Source organism: Acartia tonsa, chromosome 14, assembly GCF_053477335.1.
Source record: "Acartia tonsa isolate MP-2025a chromosome 14, ASM5347733v1, whole genome shotgun sequence".
NCBI classification, from domain to species: domain Eukaryota; kingdom Metazoa; phylum Arthropoda; class Copepoda; order Calanoida; family Acartiidae; genus Acartia; species Acartia tonsa.
The window spans coordinates 35,714,575-35,733,582 of record NC_137273.1 but is presented as its reverse complement, the minus strand read 5'-3'; the positions used below and the strand labels follow the sequence as shown (position 1 = coordinate 35,733,582).

General features: G+C 33.4%; 1 protein-coding gene across 3 annotated transcripts in view; it reads left to right on the top strand.

Moving 5' to 3' along the window:
* Window positions 1–17,796, top strand: part of LOC145306463 (uncharacterized) — a 32,024-nt gene extending 14,228 nt beyond the window's left edge. For 2 of the 3 annotated variants that reach the window (XM_080148565.1, XM_080148564.1), the window contains exons 12-36: window positions 84–185; window positions 1,146–1,227; window positions 1,861–1,961; window positions 2,362–2,460; window positions 2,710–2,794; window positions 3,842–3,893; window positions 4,168–4,234; window positions 4,824–4,904; window positions 5,178–5,213; window positions 6,111–6,182; window positions 6,598–6,678; window positions 7,514–7,657; window positions 8,097–8,231; window positions 9,417–9,480; window positions 11,281–11,409; window positions 11,647–11,863; window positions 12,177–12,245; window positions 12,701–12,743; window positions 13,855–13,943; window positions 14,280–14,396; window positions 14,938–15,031; window positions 15,153–15,553; window positions 15,830–15,923; window positions 16,233–16,521; window positions 17,045–17,796. In XM_080148565.1, coding sequence (XP_080004691.1) covers window positions 84–185; window positions 1,146–1,227; window positions 1,861–1,961; window positions 2,362–2,460; window positions 2,710–2,794; window positions 3,842–3,893; window positions 4,168–4,234; window positions 4,824–4,904; window positions 5,178–5,213; window positions 6,111–6,182; window positions 6,598–6,678; window positions 7,514–7,657; window positions 8,097–8,231; window positions 9,417–9,480; window positions 11,281–11,409; window positions 11,647–11,863; window positions 12,177–12,245; window positions 12,701–12,743; window positions 13,855–13,943; window positions 14,280–14,396; window positions 14,938–15,031; window positions 15,153–15,553; window positions 15,830–15,923; window positions 16,233–16,487 — 2,709 coding nt within the window. In that variant the 3' untranslated portion in view covers window positions 16,488–16,521; window positions 17,045–17,796. Of the gene's footprint in view, window positions 1–76; window positions 186–1,145; window positions 1,228–1,860; window positions 1,962–2,361; window positions 2,461–2,709; window positions 2,795–3,841; window positions 3,894–4,167; window positions 4,235–4,823; window positions 4,905–5,177; window positions 5,214–6,110; window positions 6,183–6,597; window positions 6,679–7,513; window positions 7,658–8,096; window positions 8,232–9,416; window positions 9,481–11,280; window positions 11,410–11,646; window positions 11,864–12,176; window positions 12,246–12,700; window positions 12,744–13,854; window positions 13,944–14,279; window positions 14,397–14,937; window positions 15,032–15,152; window positions 15,554–15,829; window positions 15,924–16,232; window positions 16,522–17,044 lie in introns of all 3 variants that reach the window. The other variant, XM_080148563.1, reaches the window with a different exon arrangement.
* Window positions 17,797–19,008: the final 1,212 nt, after the last annotated feature.

Here is a 19,008-nt window from a genome sequence, read left to right as displayed (position 1 = left end):
GAAAGAAATCTGAAGAAACGCAAAAAAATATATAAAATTATTACTAAAAACAAAATGGTAAAGAAAAGTAAAACTGTACAGGACAAGGACCAACACTGTTCAGCACCGGAATAGCTTCTATAGATTCCCTGATGTCAAGGCAATTTCAACCTGTTGCGGACACCCAAGTGTCTAAACCATTACAGGTATTCAGCATTTTAGGGGTTCCTTTCCCTTTTTATAAGGAATAAGAATAAGGATGCAGGGATCTAAAGGGATAAGACAATGGCAGATAAATTGATAAATATCCTCAATGATGATCCACAAAATAACCCCTTCTGTAGATAATAATTTGTGGTTAACCGTTTAGACACTCAATGTAATGAACCAAGGGGGGGGGGAAGTTTTGACACATTTGCGTAAACAGGGAGTATAGGCTTTATCTTTGGACTGAGAGTATAGGTTATTAGGGATAAAATCATTCTTATATGATGAATTTTCCCAAGTTTTAAGATTTTTTGGATAGGCCTCCAGGTTCCGGAGCTCTAGGCCTCCAGGTCCTCTCTGTACAGGTAAAAATGAAAAACAAAATTTTTTTTTTGAAGAGTTAGAAGTCAACTTATGAAACAAAATATGCATTTTTTTCTTCAAATATGTGAATAACATTCAAAAATATGCATATTTTGTTTCATAGGTTGACTTTTAACTCTTCAAAATTTTTTAATTTTTACCTGTACAGAGAGGACCTGGAGGCCTGGAGCTCCGGAACCTGGAGGCCTATCCAAAAAATCTTAAAACTTGGGAAAATTCATCATATAAGAATGATTTTATCCCTAATAACCTATCCTCTCAGTCCAAAGATAAAGCCTATACTCCCTGTTTACGCAAATGTGTCAAAACTTCCCCCCCCCTTAATCAAGACTTTTGCGACTATTGTAAAAAACAGCCAAATATACCCTGCCTCCCTGTCCTAATTTGGCGTTCTTTCACAGGTTTGGAAAGGGGAGGAGGGGGCTTGGATTGGGGTAGTCCCTGGTATAGGCACTGCCACAGGTTTTTTACATGGGAAATAAAAACTTTCTTTAAAATAATGAGGGGGGGGGGGGTTGAGGTGCTTATTAGGTATTTTTAAGAAAGCACTTAATCTTGACTATTATTATATTTAGTTACCGAAAATGGAAATCCAGTCAGGACCTGCAGACAGTTTTGCAAGCATCAACACATTTGCAAAAGATGTCTTTAAAAGAGGTAATTTTTTATTTACTAGCGGATGCGCCACCAGAGGACTCTAGGGATACTCGGAGGTAAAAGGGGGTGGAACTTGACCTTAAATTTTAGTTCTAAAAGGAAAAAATGTTGTATTGTTTGTTAGTGGGGTCTTTTTTCTACGGACAATTTTTCCTGGGAGGTTGTACATACCCTACCCCCAAATAAATATACCTAGACCTTCCCTGGACATATAAGAAGATTCTAAGTAAACGAGGACCATATCAGTTCTGCTGTTTGCGAGATCCTCCGCTACAGACAAAAAAAGCTTACTACTTTATAAAAAGTGCTTATAACAATCCTAAGACCTAAATTTTTAAATATTATAGCCTAAAACCATCCCAGGACATATGTGATGCTTCCTTCAAATGGAGAACTGAATCGAAAGTTTTTAACAGACAGACAATAAGCTTTACTTTATTTTTCTGAATAGTTGCTTCGCCTCTGGCTTCTGGCCTCTAGAGGAGGTCAGGGGAGGTCAGAAAAGCCTAAAACCACCCCATGATATAAAGTTTCCCTGAAAATTACAACTCATTCGTATCAGCAATTTCCAAGATCTTTAGCTTCAGACAAAAAAAACCGAATTACTTTATATAAAAGGAGGTTTTGTTTTAGGAACCAAGTCAAAGCTGCTGGTTTGCTTGAGATTATTGGGGGCCTTCTCAGAGTTTATATCTGATGACATCACTGAACAATTATCAAGCATCATGGCTAAAGTAAGTCGCAAATATTTATAATTGAAAATTTGAATAAGACCGCAAATGGGATTAGATGCGTAGATTGAACTTTTGAACAAAGATGAATTTTTCGCTTTCTTGGATACAAATATCACAGTGCCATGTCGAGCTCACAATCCCTTTAAAATTCAATATAAGGGGGTTGGGGCTTGTTTTTCTGTATTTTTTTTTTTTTTACTTTAGGCTAGGTTATATTGGGTACTGAGTAGGCCCGCTGGACACTGCAGTCAAAGCCCCCCCCCTCCCCCCGGCCCCCTCCTCATAGGAAAAAACTAACCCTCTCCTTTATTTTAATAGAAAAGAGGGGTCGATTTAGTGCCAGGTGCACTGAAAGGGGATTCATCCAATATTCTTTATTTAATTGATTGATTAATTTAAGGCCCAAGCCCTGGAGAAAAGTTTTGAGGGAGCGAGTAAGGTTCTGATTGAAGATGAACATATACAACAAACATTTCATCTTACAAGAATTCAGCTTAAGGTAAGGAGCAGTCAGGGATCTAAAGGGATAAGACGATAAATTGATGAACTCTGTACATCCCTAATGATGATACATAAACTTACTCCTTCTGCTGTAGATTACAATATTTCAAAAGAAATACTTTGAATTGTCACGGTTATGAAGTATATATGATATAATAATAGCAAAAATGTTATTGCGACTATATTTGTTTAAATATTTCAGCTTTTCTTTTATGGTTGTTGACATTCTTGTGTTATATAATTTTAGAGTTGTGAGGATGAGATTGACGAGTCCATGTATGCTTCATTTCAAAATTGTATCCAAAACCTGGATAAAATATTATCAACTCAGGAATGTTTAAGTTTTAACCTGGATAACTTGTTGTGGACTTAGTTTTCATCTGCTCCCCTTGTATAAAAAAGTAAGAGGATACTTCTGTCAGTGTGTCTATCTGGATCTCGCTAACAGATGGTTCTCCTTCACAGTAATGCTTCTCATAGCTGGTCCTGGAAAGGTTTCTAGAGGGTGTGCAAAAAAAAATGCGGACTTTTTTTAAAAATTGAAATTGCGCGACTTGTGTTAATAGTAGAAAAATGTTATGCATATCGTTAGAACCGCTATGAACTCTATTTTTTTGGAAATATAAGAACGGAACCTGTGCTATGTATAGTTAGGGAGCTACGTGTTAAAATGTCCCAACTGATGTAAAACTTGACTTGCGAGTAAATTTTAAAATATAACTAAAAATTAGAGAGGATATTTTGCAAAAAGATGTGTGTACATTTTTAAATTTCAAATTGCGCGGCTTGTGTTATTTGTAGAAAAATGTTACGCATACCGTTAGAACCGCTATGGACTGTATTTTTGGAAATATAAGAACGGTTCCTGTGCTACAAATAACCTAGGAGCCAGATGGTAAAATGAACCAAAATTTACTCGCAAGTCAAGTTTTGAGTCAGTTGGGACTTTTTAACACGTGGCTCCTAAACTATGCGTAGCACAGGAATCGTTTTTATATTTCCTAAAAATAGACTTCTTAGCGGTTCTAACGCTGTGCGTAGTATTTTTCTACCATTAACACAAGCCGCGCAATTTCAATTTTAAAAAAGTTCGCTTTTTTTGCACACACTTTAGGTATCAATTTAGGGGGAGGTTAAAAGAAAATTGAAAGTTGGCGTAGCTGCTAGTAAACAAACATGAAAGACATAGGATGTAAATTAATGATCTGTAATTAGGAAAAAAACTACCTCCGCCCCCCCCCCCCCCCATTAATTTTCATTTTATTTTGAAAATAAGCGGAGGGTTTAGTGTTCGACAGAAACTTTAAGGCAAAAATCACCGGTTTACTTTTAATAAAGTTAACAAAAAATGAAGGTAAAATCTTAAACAAAATTAAAGGGAGGAGATGTTGAGGTTGAAAAGTCAAGAAGATCACAAGAATATAATTCAAGGTAATACATTTGATACTCATCAAAACAGAAAGAAACTGAGGTCCATAATTTTATTGATGATTCATAACACGAATAGGAATAAAGGTTTAAGTGTAACATTTCTGTAATTTCGTCACAAAATGCCAATATGTCAATATTCAGCATCCTGAATTCAATACAATTTTACGACTGATTTTTAAAACATAATTTAGATCATGAAAGGAAACGAAGTAGCGGGTTTCATCTGATTATAGAGCTTCGCTTTCATGGATGATTTCAGCTTTGTTTTGTTAAGGAACTCGGCAGGAGCAATGGATGTGGATAGTGGTAATCCGGACATCAGCTTGGCTTATGCGGAACAGGTAGATAGACAGACAGGGAGACAGGTAGACATTAGATGGACAGACAGACATAGAGACAGACATACAAATAGAAAGTAGACAGATAGATGGACAGACAGATAGACAAATAGAGGGTTACACAATAAATAAATAGACAGGTAGGCAGATAGACAAATAGACGTATAGACAAAAAGACAAATAGACGTATAGACAAAAAGACAAATAGACAGATGGACATAGAGACAGATAGATAATAGACAGATAGAAAAATAGACAGACAACAGACATATATAAACATTAATAGACATGTAGACAAGACAGATGTATGCATAGACAACTAGTTAAAACATTGAAAGACAGCTAGATCAAATCAAATCGAATAAAAAATCAGATAGATGGACGACAGGTTGATTGGATTGATTTACACCTTATATTGTGATAAACAAAATTGCCCTTTTTGTAGAATAAGATTAATGGTGGAAAAATTTTGGTCACTTTTAGTTTGTTCAACTAAATCAAGATTTAATAAACTTTAGCGACCAATACAATATACAATCCATTGTCCCCTCCCTGCCTAGAAGATCCGGTGGTAAGATATTATTTTATTTAGATTGCCGCCAAGAATGAGATATTATTCGGTAAAAAGTTGAAGCCAAGTGAACTTGTTTTTGGAAAGAAAATTGAAGCACAGGCAAAGTGTTTATAAAAATGAATATTTTATCATTATATTAATTAAATTACAAACATACCTAGCATATTATCCTTATATAAAAGTAAAAGGACGTCCTCTGAAGGTTTTAACTATTTTGGAGGAGCGTGCCACCGCCCTCCGAAGAGAACACCCCCTCCTTCGTCACTTCCAATTATTATAAATATAAATTAAAAAACATAGCAACAGTTGGAACCATTTGACTTTAACGTTTAGAGTTGTGATTGTTCCTAATATGAACACTTTATTTTTAAGAACGAGGCAAATTACGGTGCTGATAATGTCTCAGTGGTGAGTTTCATTTTAATATTTATTCAATTTTATTAAATTTTCAAATAAAAGGCGTAGGTATTGCTTTAATCTTTTACATTATCTGAAATAAAATTTTATTTTTCCACTCATTAGTTTAAGGTTTCGTGATTTTCATTGAGATTTTTGGGTATAGTCCCTTTCGTGACATCGCTTCTTATGGGGCGATTTGTCGTATTTTTAAAATGGCTTTTTATAGGTTATTTTAGGTTAGGTTAGAAATAGGAGAAAATCTACGGTGAAAAATACGACAAATCGCCCCACAAGAAGCGATGTCACGAAAGGGACTATACCCAGATTTTCTTTGTATCTTCTTTCTCTTCTATTTTTTTAATAACAACTGAGACTTTGCTCTATAACTCACTTTGTCCGCTCGTCTATTCCATTATTTGCTTGTGTTTAACTACTTATGGATGTTGTCATCTTTGTTAAAAGCGAAGCTTTTTTCATAATTAGGATCTGTCCGTCCGTAACTGTTAATCTTTTCGTTAATCTAGACATCTTATATTTGTCCTATCGATTTCAAATTTCGCATGAGGATTCCTATAACAGGTACAATTTATAAACGATTTTTACTATTTTGACAAAAAAATTTCATGTGATAAAATTATTCTATTATCTAATTTTTGGAATATTGATTCCCAGGACAACAAAGTACAATGTTATAAGCCAAGCTTCTCTATAATCAAGTCATAAAAATGTAATATATCCTGTACCTATCTACGCAGTTTTGCAACAAATTTCCCTAAAATTTAGTTTAAACTAATATATTTTAATTCCGCTTTTTCATTTGTGACACTCTAGAAGTGTTAATGTTCGTTTGTCTTACCATTTCTTATCTTAGATTTTATGGATGTTATTATCTTTGTTTTTATCTAGATATCTGGAGAAACGCAGTCTCTTGTTGGGTCAACTGTACAAAGTGGAGACAAAGCAGATGAAAATTCAAAGGTAGAACGACTTTATCCCATGTGCTTGGGTTCGATCTATATATACTGTATAAAATCTAATGACGTTTTTCAGCTACTGTTATGTCAAATGCGCTTCATATAGATTATTTATTGACACATAAACAGGCTTTTGTACCGAGAATTCATACTTACATTTCTAAAAACTAGAGCTCAGAGCATTTCTAACGGTATGCGTACTATTTTTCTACAATTACCAGAAGCCGCGCAATCGTGTTTTGATGAAGGGTGCTTTTTTGGCACACCCTTCAAACATCATTCATTTTTATTTTAATATTAATTTATCTGCCGTTGTCTAGATACGAATTGAAAAATAAAAAATTTGTTAATGACAAAAATGCCTCCTTCAACTAATAAATCGTAGATTAGGTTCGTTTTATTAATGGAAACTGTTTCAGAGCAAGGGAGTTGCTAGCTTGAAGAACTATCGTGAATGTCAGAAGTTTCTCAGTGAATGTATTTCTATTGTTATGCTTCAGGTAGGGTGAATTAGTTCTATTCAATTGAAACTCAAATGTTTCTATTAAAAAATTTTCCAGCTAAGTTTTCATCTATTTATACCATCAGTGTGTCTTTTTAAAAAGATAGAAAAGTCTTAAGCCAAATAATTTTATCTAGATATAATACTTTAGGCTACTGTATAGTTTATTCTGTCTGTCCGTCCGTCCGTCATTCCGTATCGCAATAGGCTATCTCGGTTGCTCTTAAAGATAGACGGCTGATTTTTTAGTGAAGAATCCCTTTACCAATGAGCATCCAGTATGCAATGTCAATCGGTCTTTCATCATGTTTTATAAGACATAAATACTTATTTTTAAAACAAGGTTTTTGATTTACTACATGTTTTCTCTTTTTTATTACAATTTAACATCTGCTTTAGAATACGCTCTTTTTGTCCATCCATGATTTTTGTGCATCTACTTATAGATACTGTCATCTTTTATAAAGGGATAGTTGCATGACGTGCATTTCATAAAAATGATTTCAAGCATAAGTTTCAAGTATACCATCAAACATCCTATATAACTTTGTATTACAATAAAAACAAACATTTAGACATCACTAAATTACCTAGTCTTCATGCTGTTTTATGAAAATAAACCAGCTATATAAATTGCATATATCACAAGAATACGACTTTCAAGTCTTGATATTTTTAGAACTACACGGTAGAAAATTGAAATTCTTTCAAACAGTCCTAAAAATGAACATGAAAAAATATGCACTTCACTAAATTCAAGTTTAAATGCATTTCGTGCAACTACCCCTTTAATTGGCATAAGTTGTCACATACACTAATCTTGTTTACTTAAGACTGGACACAAAACCTACACAAAGTATGGGCTTCAGAATTTGCTGATAGAACTGATGAAGAAATTGGAGTTGAGTGAATCAGATAATACCATCGGACGAATGGCTAAACAGTATAATTTCAACTATAACAATAACAAGAAGTTGGTAAGAAAATTTTATTTTTATCAAAAGTTATGTACACCTCTTTCATAGAAGTTTAAGAGGGGGGGGGGGGGGTTAAAGGGTTGTTTTCTCTCGTCATTTTACTTGCCTCAAAATTTTTAGATATTCATATGTTTATGGCAATATTTAATATTTTTACTTGTTCTTCAATGCTTGAAATGACTGTTTCTAATGGAGCACAGAAATAACACCCTCCCCACCCCCATTATTTTGATAAAAATTTGTACGTTTGTTTTTAACTTTTGGGAATATAAGAGAGAAAAAATTCTAACCTCTTGTTTGCAATATATTTTAAAAATAGGGGGAGGTTGTTTTTCAGTGCTCGCTAAGCAATTTGAAGGAAAGCACCATACTTTATCTAGCTCTTTTTGGTGCGAATCCAAGTTTTTTTATCTTTACTCTTTACATAACAATGATATAGGATGTAAACCTGGTGCCACCAAACATGGACAACCTTTACTTCACAGCTGACGAGCTCAGCTGCCTGCTGCAGAACTATGACAATCTCAGCAACGAGGAGAGACGGTGCTTTGATTTCTATATGGTCAACCTTAAGGTAAAAGTAAAACACGGGGAGGGAAGGGGACATTGGACTGTTTATTACTCTTGTCCCCAAAGTTTTATACTAGTGTTTTCGGGTATAGTCCTTTCCACGACATCCCTCCATAAGGAGCGATTCTTCTTATTTTTCACAGTAGCTTTTCTCCTATTACCTAACCCTGTCTGTGGGGCAATCACCTAACACAATATAACCTAACATAACCCAAAATAACCTATAAAAAGCCATTTTAAAAATACGACTAATCGCTCCTTATGGAGTGATGTCGTGGAAAGGACTATACCCGTGTTTTCTTATTCGTTGGCTTAACAACTTTGGGGACTTTTATTGAATTTTGATTAGTTGGTTCATTAAGTTAAGTGTTCAAACGTTTCAACTTCTAAGTTAACTTACAGAAGGGGTAATTTTGTGTATCATCATTGGGCATGGACATTAATTAATCGACCATTGTCTTATACCGTTAGATCCCTTAGTAATACCACTCCAGCATATTCTCACATTAAGGGATAAGACAATGGATGATAAATTGTTGTATATCCCTAATTATGATAAACTAAAATACAACTTCTGTAGATGAAAATTATTTGTTAAAAATGTCAGCTTTATATTACTTTTTGAAAACAACGAATTAAGATTAAAGAAAATGTAAGTACTCAAAGTGTTTATGCTTAAGATACTTCGGGTACCAGTGTAATTTAAAGTCCCATATCACCTCCCTACCTTAAAAAAAGAGATACAAAAGTAGATAAACACTTAATGGTGTTTAGTGGTGATATTGAAGCAAAGAGGTAGGGGGCAATTTGTGCTGTCGTAATAAATTATGATTTTATGATGGGTTGCTTGTATTATTGATGGGATTAGAAAAAATATTGAATTTGTGTAGTCTAGACTTAATAATAGCATTTGATACTAAACGGCAATTCATAACTACTATATCTAGTAGTTTCCGGATTTTTTTTACCGAAGCTTAAGTTTTCCTTAACTTCTGATTTCTGATTGAGTTCTCTATTTAAGGGCAGCTTCACATAGGTCCAGGGATGGTTTTAGGCTTTTATTATCAGATTTAAGAATTGGGAAGGTTTTTAGGCTTTTTTTTTGTTTCTTTCAAATACAGATCCTCCAAGAGCTATGGGCGCAGTTGCTAATACTATATTTAATCATTTTACTGTTAATGGTGTTTAGATGAGAGGTACAACTACAATGGCTGAAAGGGAGCTGCTAGAAGTTTATACTGTAAAAAGCAAAGGTATGTTATCATATTTGATGGTCTTTTATCGGTCAAATGTAAACTAAAAGAAGTAGCTGCATTAACTTAGATTAATTAGTGAACCCAATATTTTTCTTATATTAAGATATAATTCCTGTAATACAAAGTAGAACGATGCATGTCTGTCCGTCTGTCTGAAGCTTAAGATCTCAGTAACCACTTCACTAATTATAACAGATTTTCAGCCACACTAAAAAATCATGCTTAGCATCGTATTATATCCAGTTTTCTACGAATATAAAAATGTACAATAATAAAATCAAAACCAGGTTTTAATTGTACGTAACATTTTATATCCGCGGAAAGCTGTTTATGATGCGTTGCGAAAAAAAATTACTTTTATTACCTAAAATTGTATATCCAGCGTGGCCACATTTTTCAGTATACCGAAAATATTCAGTATTCTTCAGTATTTGGAAATTGGGGGTTCAGTATTTTCAGTAAATACTGAATATTGAGTATTTGAACATTTTATTCAGTATTTTTCAGTTTTTGGAAATTTTCATTATTCAGTATTTTCATTATTTCTTAAATTCCAAATTTTTTTGCATAAATAAGATGTTGTTTCAAGTAGTTGATGTCAGATTTTTTTCGGCGCTTCGCGCCTCACTTTACTTTCCTTTAAATTACCGTCTGTATGTATGTCTGAAATGTTTCGGGGGAAATGTGATTTTCTCAGTTCCTACAAAAGATAGAAGGCTGAAATTTTTTGTCAACATTCCCATCAATAAGGAGCATAATTAAGTATAAAACATCATTAGCGGTCGGACTGATTTTAAGCAGCTTTAGCCGCTTTTAATTTTCAAAACTGATTTTCTTGGCTCCTGTAAATGAGAGAAGGCTGAAACTTCTTGTCAACATTTCCATCAATATGGAGCATAATTATGTATAAAACATCAATAGCGGTTGGACTGCTTTTAAGCAGCTTTTTGGCCGCTTTTATTTTTCAAAACTGATTTGCTTGGCTCCTGGAAAAGAAAAAAGGCTGAAACTTCTTTTCAACATTCCTATTATTATGGAGCATAATTAAATATAAAACATCAATAGCGGTCGGACTGCTTTTAAGCAGCTTAGAGCCGCTTTTACTTTTTAAAACTGATTTTCTCGGCTCCTGTAAAAGATAGAAGGCTGAAACTTCTTGTCAACATTCCCAACAATATGAAGCATAATTAAGTATTCATCATCAATAGCGGCCAGACTGCTTCTAAACAGCTCTTTAACTGATTTTACTTTTTGCAACAGATTTTCTCGGCTCCTATCTTTGGTAGTCTGATTGCTTTTAAGCTGCTTTTCTTTTTAAAACGTTCAGATATAAACCTTAATTTTTCAAAGTTTCATGATTTTGAGTTTTTGCATATTTATTTGCATATTTATCTCTTTCTTTTCTTTGTTATGATAACAGTTAATCAGCTCTATAAATTACTTTGTCTGTTTGTCTATTTTATTATAGATTTTGTGCTTTGCTACTTATGGATGTTGTCATCCTTGTAGAAAATCTAAGAGGCAAAATTAAAAGATCTTTAAAATATCCCCCTAATTATAAAGCTATGATATATGAAATTTTGAAATTAGGAATCATATAAAAAAATACTTATTCAGTATTTGTATTTTTTTGTTCAGTATTTCAGTATTTTTCTTATTTTAGGATTCAGTATTTTCAGTATTTCCTTTTTTTTCTTCAGTATCAGTATTTTTTTGGTTGTGGCCACACTGTATATCGAAATCGCCCAAAATGTTAGCATAATCTGGTGACAAAATGTTGAACTAATATCTATTAAGGAAAGAGTCAGTTTACCTCTGTACTGCACCAGGAAGGAGACAATGATATGATTTTCAAACCGGTTTCCTTTGACTACGAAAATAGGCCGCCAAGATCCTTCGGCAAGAAGAGGGTAGATTCCCTAGGAGGTATATTCAAGATTTTAACATTATTTTTTATGAGATCACAATGGACAAGAAAAGGACTAGGTATAAATAAAAAATATCCCCAATGATGAAAAACAAAACCCCGTCTGTAGATTATTGTTATTGTTTGTATAAGTTGGAAATAGTTTGTTTGAACCAATCAATCAATATAATAAACTGTTTCTTTTTTAACTTGAGACATCTTGCGGATTTTTTAAAACTTAAATATATGCTTTTCAGACGGTAGGCGGTCCAAGCTAGCACCATGGAAAGAAGGCGACCATTCCATCTCAAGACCAGCTGAGAGAGATAATATTAGACACAGAGAGTTGGTTAGAGAAAGAGAACGGGAGAGAGAAAGAGAGAGAGATCGAGAAAGAGAGAGAAATAATAGAGGGGAAAAATCGAGAAAAGAGAAAAAGATGGAAGTTCCAAGGAGAAAATTAGAAGATGCCAGGAACGTGTTTTTATGATAAAATAAAAAGAAAAAAGATTGAGTTCTCCATTTCAAAAAAACTTTATATATGTTTTAGGAAGGTTTTAAGCTATTTTTCCTGTAAGCAAGCTGCCCTTAGAGGATACGGATACAGATGCTAGTTTAGAAAGGAATACCTTATCCATTGAACAGAAGTAGAAAGTTTAAATAATCTTTTATGATGAATGTCGAAATCTGTTCAGATTTTGTGAAGTTTGTTTTTGATTGTCCGATTTGTTAAAATTCGCTTTTATGGATATTGGCATCATTGTTACAATAAACTCCCACGGCATAGAAATGAGATTGAGAAAAAACTGAAAGAAAAAGAAGCAAATAAGAAAAATGATTCAAGGGATGTAAAAAGGTGAACTCGTCGTCTATACGCTGAGACAATAACATTATTTTTATGAAAAAAGAACAGGAAACTTAAATGCAGTATTATAAAAGATATATTATATAGTTGTAGAGTTTCTAAAATATTTACTTTTTTATCACACTATCTTCTGCACCCATACATAGTATGTAGGGGCTTTGATTTCTAATGTAAGGGAGGGGAATGAAAATTAGCTCTAAGCCATCACAAGACTGAATTTGTAAATAAAACAGCCTAAAGCCATCTTGCCACCTATGTGAAGCTTCTCTAAAATGGAAAACTCATTTGGGTAAAATGTTAGTGAGGTCTTAAAGGACAAACGGGGATTTTCCACTAGGTAACTGTTAAGCACTGAAAACATCCCTAACCCCCCTTTTGATAGAAATTAAAAGATGAGGGGGGGGGGATTAGTCATAGGAAATGTTGATTATGCCCTTTTTTTTCAGGTCTCGCGGAGATAAAAAAGGAGAAAAAGAAAGAAAAAAGCAGGTATGGATACCTACTTAGTGTATACTGTATCATTAAACTGTATGTTTTGTATATTCTATTGTACATCTATCCATTAGAATATTCATCTTTTTCGTCCATATATTTTTACTAGTGGCTGCGTCCCGAGAGGCCTCTAGGGGCATTTAAGATGGAGTTGGAGAGAAGGGAGACACAAATAATCTTACTGCTTTATCTAATAAGATTTATCCTATTAGATAAAACAGTAAGCGTTTTTTGTCTGTCCCGAAGGATCTCGCTAACTGCTGAACCGATATTGTTCTCCTGTACAGTGAAACTTCTTGTAGGTCCCAGAAAGATTTTAAACTATTTTTGGGGAGGGTTTTTTTACTCCCCTCCCCCCAATTTTTTTTACTCTTTTGAACACAAATTTAAAAAAGGGAGGAGGTCGACTTTCCCCCCTCCTAACTTAAGTGCCCCTTGATACTTCTAGGGGCGAAGCCGCTAGTTTAATGATAAACTCTTTATTAAGGCCCGTCCATATAATTTTTGTTAATCAACATGCATTTAACTATCATTTACCCCACCTTTTTTAAAAGCGAAGCTTTTCTATAATTAGGGTCCGTCCGTCCGTCCGTCCGTACGTCCGTCCGTACGTCCGTCCGTCCGTCCGAGATAGATAGCTTTTATCCGTTAATTTAGGCATGTTAGAATTGTCCTATCGATTTCAAACTTTGCATGATGATTCCTGTAGTAGTTGGGTACGATTTATAAAGCGTAGCAACTCTATAATCATTACCAGAATGTCCGTATGTCCATTTTAAACATGTTGATTTTTCTACTTTTTTAACAACAAATTTTCAAGTGTTTTAATTATCCGTTTGATCTGATTTTTGGTATATTGATTCCTGGGACAACAAAGAACAATATTATAAGCGAAGCAACTCTATAATCAAGTTCAAAAATGTAAGTATGTCCATAAATATTATCCTGGTTTTAAGCAGTTTTTCAACAAATTTACCTACAATTTTGATTTGACAATTATACATTTATGTTCCGATTTTTCAGTTCAGATACTATACAAGTGTTAATGTCCGTTTGTCCTACCGTTTCAGTGCTTCGCTTTTATGGATGTTGTCATCCTTGTTATTAGGATGTCTCTGTTGAATGTATAGACCTGGATGGAGATGAGGAAATAATGGCGGCAGAACCGGTTTTACCACAGAGAAACCTTGATGGCAGGTATATTGTCTTTTTATCTTGGTAGGCAGCTTTCCAGCTTTAGTAAATTTCATGGTTGTTTATTACTTAGGTAAGGTTAGGTTATATGATATTGCGTACTGGCTAGTACTTCAGGAAAAGGCACTACAGGGCTAGCGCCCCCTGCAGGAGTTAGGAATATGCAAAATTGAAAATTAGATTGGTGAGGGGTTCTGTATAAGACAGGCACTTTATGGGAAAGCACCAAAATATTTTTTTTGAAAGAAAGAAAATTACCTAGGTATGTCTTTTCCTTCTATCGGAAAAGTAGGTTGCAAAGTATTTTAAACCGTACATCTCAATTCTTTATTGTTTTAGTGCGAATCTGAATACTAAATACAAAGACACACAGCTGAATCAATGGGTGAGAAAGGGTGATATTGACATGGCTATGTTCGAGGAGGCAACTGGACAAGGGGGTGAACTCATTTTCAAGTAAGTAATGTGTGTGTGTGTGTGTGTAAATGGGTGGGTGGTTGTGTGTAGTCGTGTGTGTGTAGCCATGGTTTCTTAGTGTTTTGACATAAGTAGTCATGGAGTAGGACAAGACACTTTTGTATACCCACAAGGGCCATCAAGCTCCACGTTTATTTACATTATGACTTGACCCACTGTCTCATGAAAGCTACTTCACTCACGCCTAGTATGGCAGGTGTGCCAAATTAAGTCACCGTTATGATTGCGGAGAGTAAGTAATGGGCATCGGCACAAAGTCCAAATACAAATAGGACAGTTCCAATTTCTTAGATTTACGACAAAATTTATCTGTTACGGAGGGATCGACAGATCCTAAATATAGAAAAGCTATACTTTTTATGCAATTCTTTTATGTTAAAGGTAAACAACCGTTGGTCAGAGGTGCAACGACCTCACTTTAAATTATCTAAAAACTGTCCAAAAACAATAAATTTCCATCCGTTTAAGAGATCTTACAGACAGCTGTGCTTCTTCTAAACTTAAACATCTTTATTTTTAGATGTACAGTGTGTACGAGTCAATTATATGGTGTTAAGAACGTTCAAACTCATTACAATGGCAAGAAGCATGCTAATAAATTAAAATCAGATGAGGTAAAAAAAATTTCATTTGGCTAAATTTGAGAATAAATAAATACTACCTACCTACCTTTTTAATGAAAAAAAAACAATGGCTTTTATAATGTACACCTTATTTATTCTATTCTTCTTTAAGTGGGTTGTTTTTGATCCAATGGTAGAGAAGCCTCGAGTAATATCATCCAATGGAAGTGCGTCTGATCCAGCTTCCAATGAAAATGTTGCAGTTGATGGTGGGTCGTCTAATGAAAATGTTGCAATCAATGGTAGGTCATCCAATGAAAATATGGCATCAGTTTCCTTGACAACCAATAGAAATGATTTGTCAAACATTGTTGCAACCAATGAAAATACGCCAACGGAATTAGTGGCATCCAATGAAAATGCGCAAACAGAATCCAACAGAAATCCACCTAAAGATGAGAATCTGTATAATAAATACTATGACCAACAGCTGAATCAATGGGTGAGAAAAGATGAGATTGAAATGGCTATGTTTGAAGAGGCAACTGGGCCCGAGGGTGAACTCATTTTCAAGTAAGTAATTTAGTGGGCATCGGTAGATAGAACCTAAACCAAAAGACCAGAAGAACCAAAGAACTAAATAACTATTTCCTTAAGGTCAAAAGACCTATTATGACAGAAGACCTACAGGAACAAATTGCCTTTAAAAAAGAATTAATGTGTACATAAAAAGGTATTTTAGGTTAGAAAAATTTTAAAGGTTCCAAGCTTTGAAATTATTCAGACATAACCAACTTTAGAAGATTAGTTGGAGCCATTTTATAATATGCATTTTATTATTATTTTTAGTTGCACAGTTTGTTCAAGTAAATTATTTGGTGTTAAGAACGTCCAAGCTCATTACAATGGCAAGAAGCATTCTAATAAAATAAAATCAGAACAGGTAAAAATATTTTCATTTGGCTAAATATTCGAAAATATATAAATACTACAATTTGAGGTGTGATAATTGTAGAGGTTAATAATACATACCTACCTATATATTTAAATTTGTTTTTAAACAAAAAAAATGTATCTGTTGTATCATTAAAAAGTTATATTTTTACTTTTAATTGGCTGATCTTTCCTGTACCTTGAAAAAATTTTAATTTGAGATTTTAAATATTTACCTACCTACATTTTATAAAAAAAAATTTCTAAAAAAATTCATAGGCTTTAATAATATACCTTATTTATTCTATTTTTCTTTTAGTGGGTTGTTTTTGATCCAATGATAGAGAAGCCTCGAACAATGGTATCCAATGTAAGCGCATCTGAGCCAGCAACCAATAGAAATGCTGCAGTCCATGATTTGTTATCCAATGAGAATGCGCCAACAGAAACAGTGGTAACCAATGAGAATGCGCCAACAGAAACAGTGGCAACCAATGAAAATCCGCTAACAGAATCCAATAGAAATGCGCCTAAAAATGATGATAGTGACGACGACATTGTGACTTTAGATTAGATAAAAAGAAGATGCATTTTCACTCATTTAACAGGTATTGTCTCAAACCTAATGTGACCAGAGGGGGGGGGGGGGGGGTTGAGTCACTTTTCAAACATGTAGAACAAAGGAACTTAACCAGAAAGGAGTTACAGCACCGAAATTTAGTATTGTAGTTTCTTCAATGATGTTTAACTGTTAAGTAATAGCGATGGAACTATTGCAACGCTTTAATCCGCCGTTTTCAGCTGAATTTTTTTGCTCACCTTTTGAGACAATTCTTTATTTCTGTTAAATTTCTTATTTCAAACATATCATGACTCAACAACAAAAAAGTGAACATAAGAAAAATTCTATTTCAATCAAATGAGCTAAACTTGTCTAATTTGGCGAGAAATGGCAGTCCTTAATACTTTGTCATATAGCATAGCAACATAATGGCATATTAAAACCTTAAAAAGTATTGATCCCTTAAAAAATATGTTTGAGACAGAGTATTTAACACTTTTTTCAGCTAACTTTTTAACTAGGTTTGTCCTGTTTGGTATTGTGCCTAATCGCCGTTTTCCTTTTTACAGATTCTGGACCCTGACCACTAGCGGATGCTTGCTTAAACATAATATGAAATTAATGATTTTCATCAATGACATATTATTAATAATTTGTTTGAGTTATTTGGACAATCTAGATATCTGTGGGTGAAATGACTGTGTGTTGAAACCTTTATTGCTTTTTTTGTAACCTATTCTAGTATGGCTTTAGAACCAATGATATTCTGCTGGATTAAACTGGTTCTAGGTCATACGGATAAATCATGTATCATATTGTATTATAGACAATTTTCTACAATTAATAAAATCAAAATCATAATGATTGATACCAGTTTAGTTTGCCCCTCAGGGTCAACAAAACTTGAATTAATCGTATGATTAATAATTTTACTACCCGCGGAAAACTGTCTATAATATAATTAACTATTCTTAAACCAGTAATTCTCAAATAATTCAAAGTGCTTTTAGTCAAACCTATATTTTGACCGTTAAACACTCCCCCACCCCCTAATTTTCAATTTTCAGCAAACCTTTTTTTCTAGCCTTCTTGTGGGGTAGTATTCCTATGGACCTCTCCTAACTTTACTTAAATAAAAATGTAAAATACGCTTTTTCTCCCTAAAAGTTTGATTGTGTTCTAGATGCATATGCTATTTGAGAGAAACTGAAAATTTTTTGTTGTTAATATAACTTTTTTATATCTAATTTAAGAGTGTAAATGTAATATTGTTAGACATTTTTTGTAGTATGAATGTTTGATTTATAATAAATATGATCATTCTGATTTGTCTTATTATGGATAGATTTGTTCATCCAGTGAAGATAACCTTTTTTTTAAAGGTTAAAATACTTTTACTGTGATGCACAACAGGAATTTGTCATTCACCTGGATTTTGGGGGGAAAGTCTGTTCTCCCAAACTCGAAACTTCTTTGTTATGTTTAAATAGCCACAGTTTCTTAGGTTTTAGACCTTAAACTGTTTTTAATCTATTTTAAAAATAAATATCAAAAATATACTATAACACCTGTAGAATCATACTGCAGAGTTAAAAATAAGGATAATAGCCCACATTGGATGGATGTGTGTGTGTGCAAAAATGTATATGTCTGATGCCTTTGTTAAGTGTGTGTTGTAATTTGTAGCCCTGAGGTGAGTTTTAAAATAGTTTCTTTACATCAATAAGAGAAGTAATGCCAGGGATAAGGGATGGGAAATGTAGGAAAATATTATTTCAGGCCTATATCTAGCCTAGGCCTAAAAAACCAGTTATGGGAAGGTGCATTAGTTTGTTATCAACGCTAATGAAATAGCTGTGTGTGTGTGTGTGTGTAGATAAAGAATAGAATAAAATTCAGATAGCTAGTATAAAGTAAAATTAGAACTTTTTATATACCAATATATTAATGGCTTTTTTAATATCACATTATGATGTTTTTTTTTTGCCTACCAAAATTTTTTATCTCTTACTAGAGTAATTTGAATTTTTCCGAAAGCTATCATTGGGTTTGCCTCAGACGGATTTTGTTTGTATTTTTATTAAAGAATAAAAATTTTATTTGAAAATATTATTTTATCATAGCTTATTAATACTCTAAATAAATAAATAAATTTAGTACAAGTAAATTAGCACATGGGTAACACTCTATCAATTTTTTCTTGTTCCATGAATAATATTTTTGTACTTATTGAGGTTTTAAAATTTAAAATACAACATTTCATTTATAAACTACCAAATGAATAATTCGTAGCTACCTACTTTCCAAAAATAATCACTCTAGGTATTTTTTTTTTTTTATATATGGTATTTTTTTTATTTAAAACTCTGGGCAGATTTGATAATTAAGTTGATGTGATCGAACACTATTTATATTAATTCCTATTTTTATTTAGAAGCAGACAAGATAATTTGGATCTACTGCAGTTCACGGTAAAATATTGCTGGTAACGAATATTGCTAAAAATTTATGAATTTTAAAGGCTGCTAGCTGC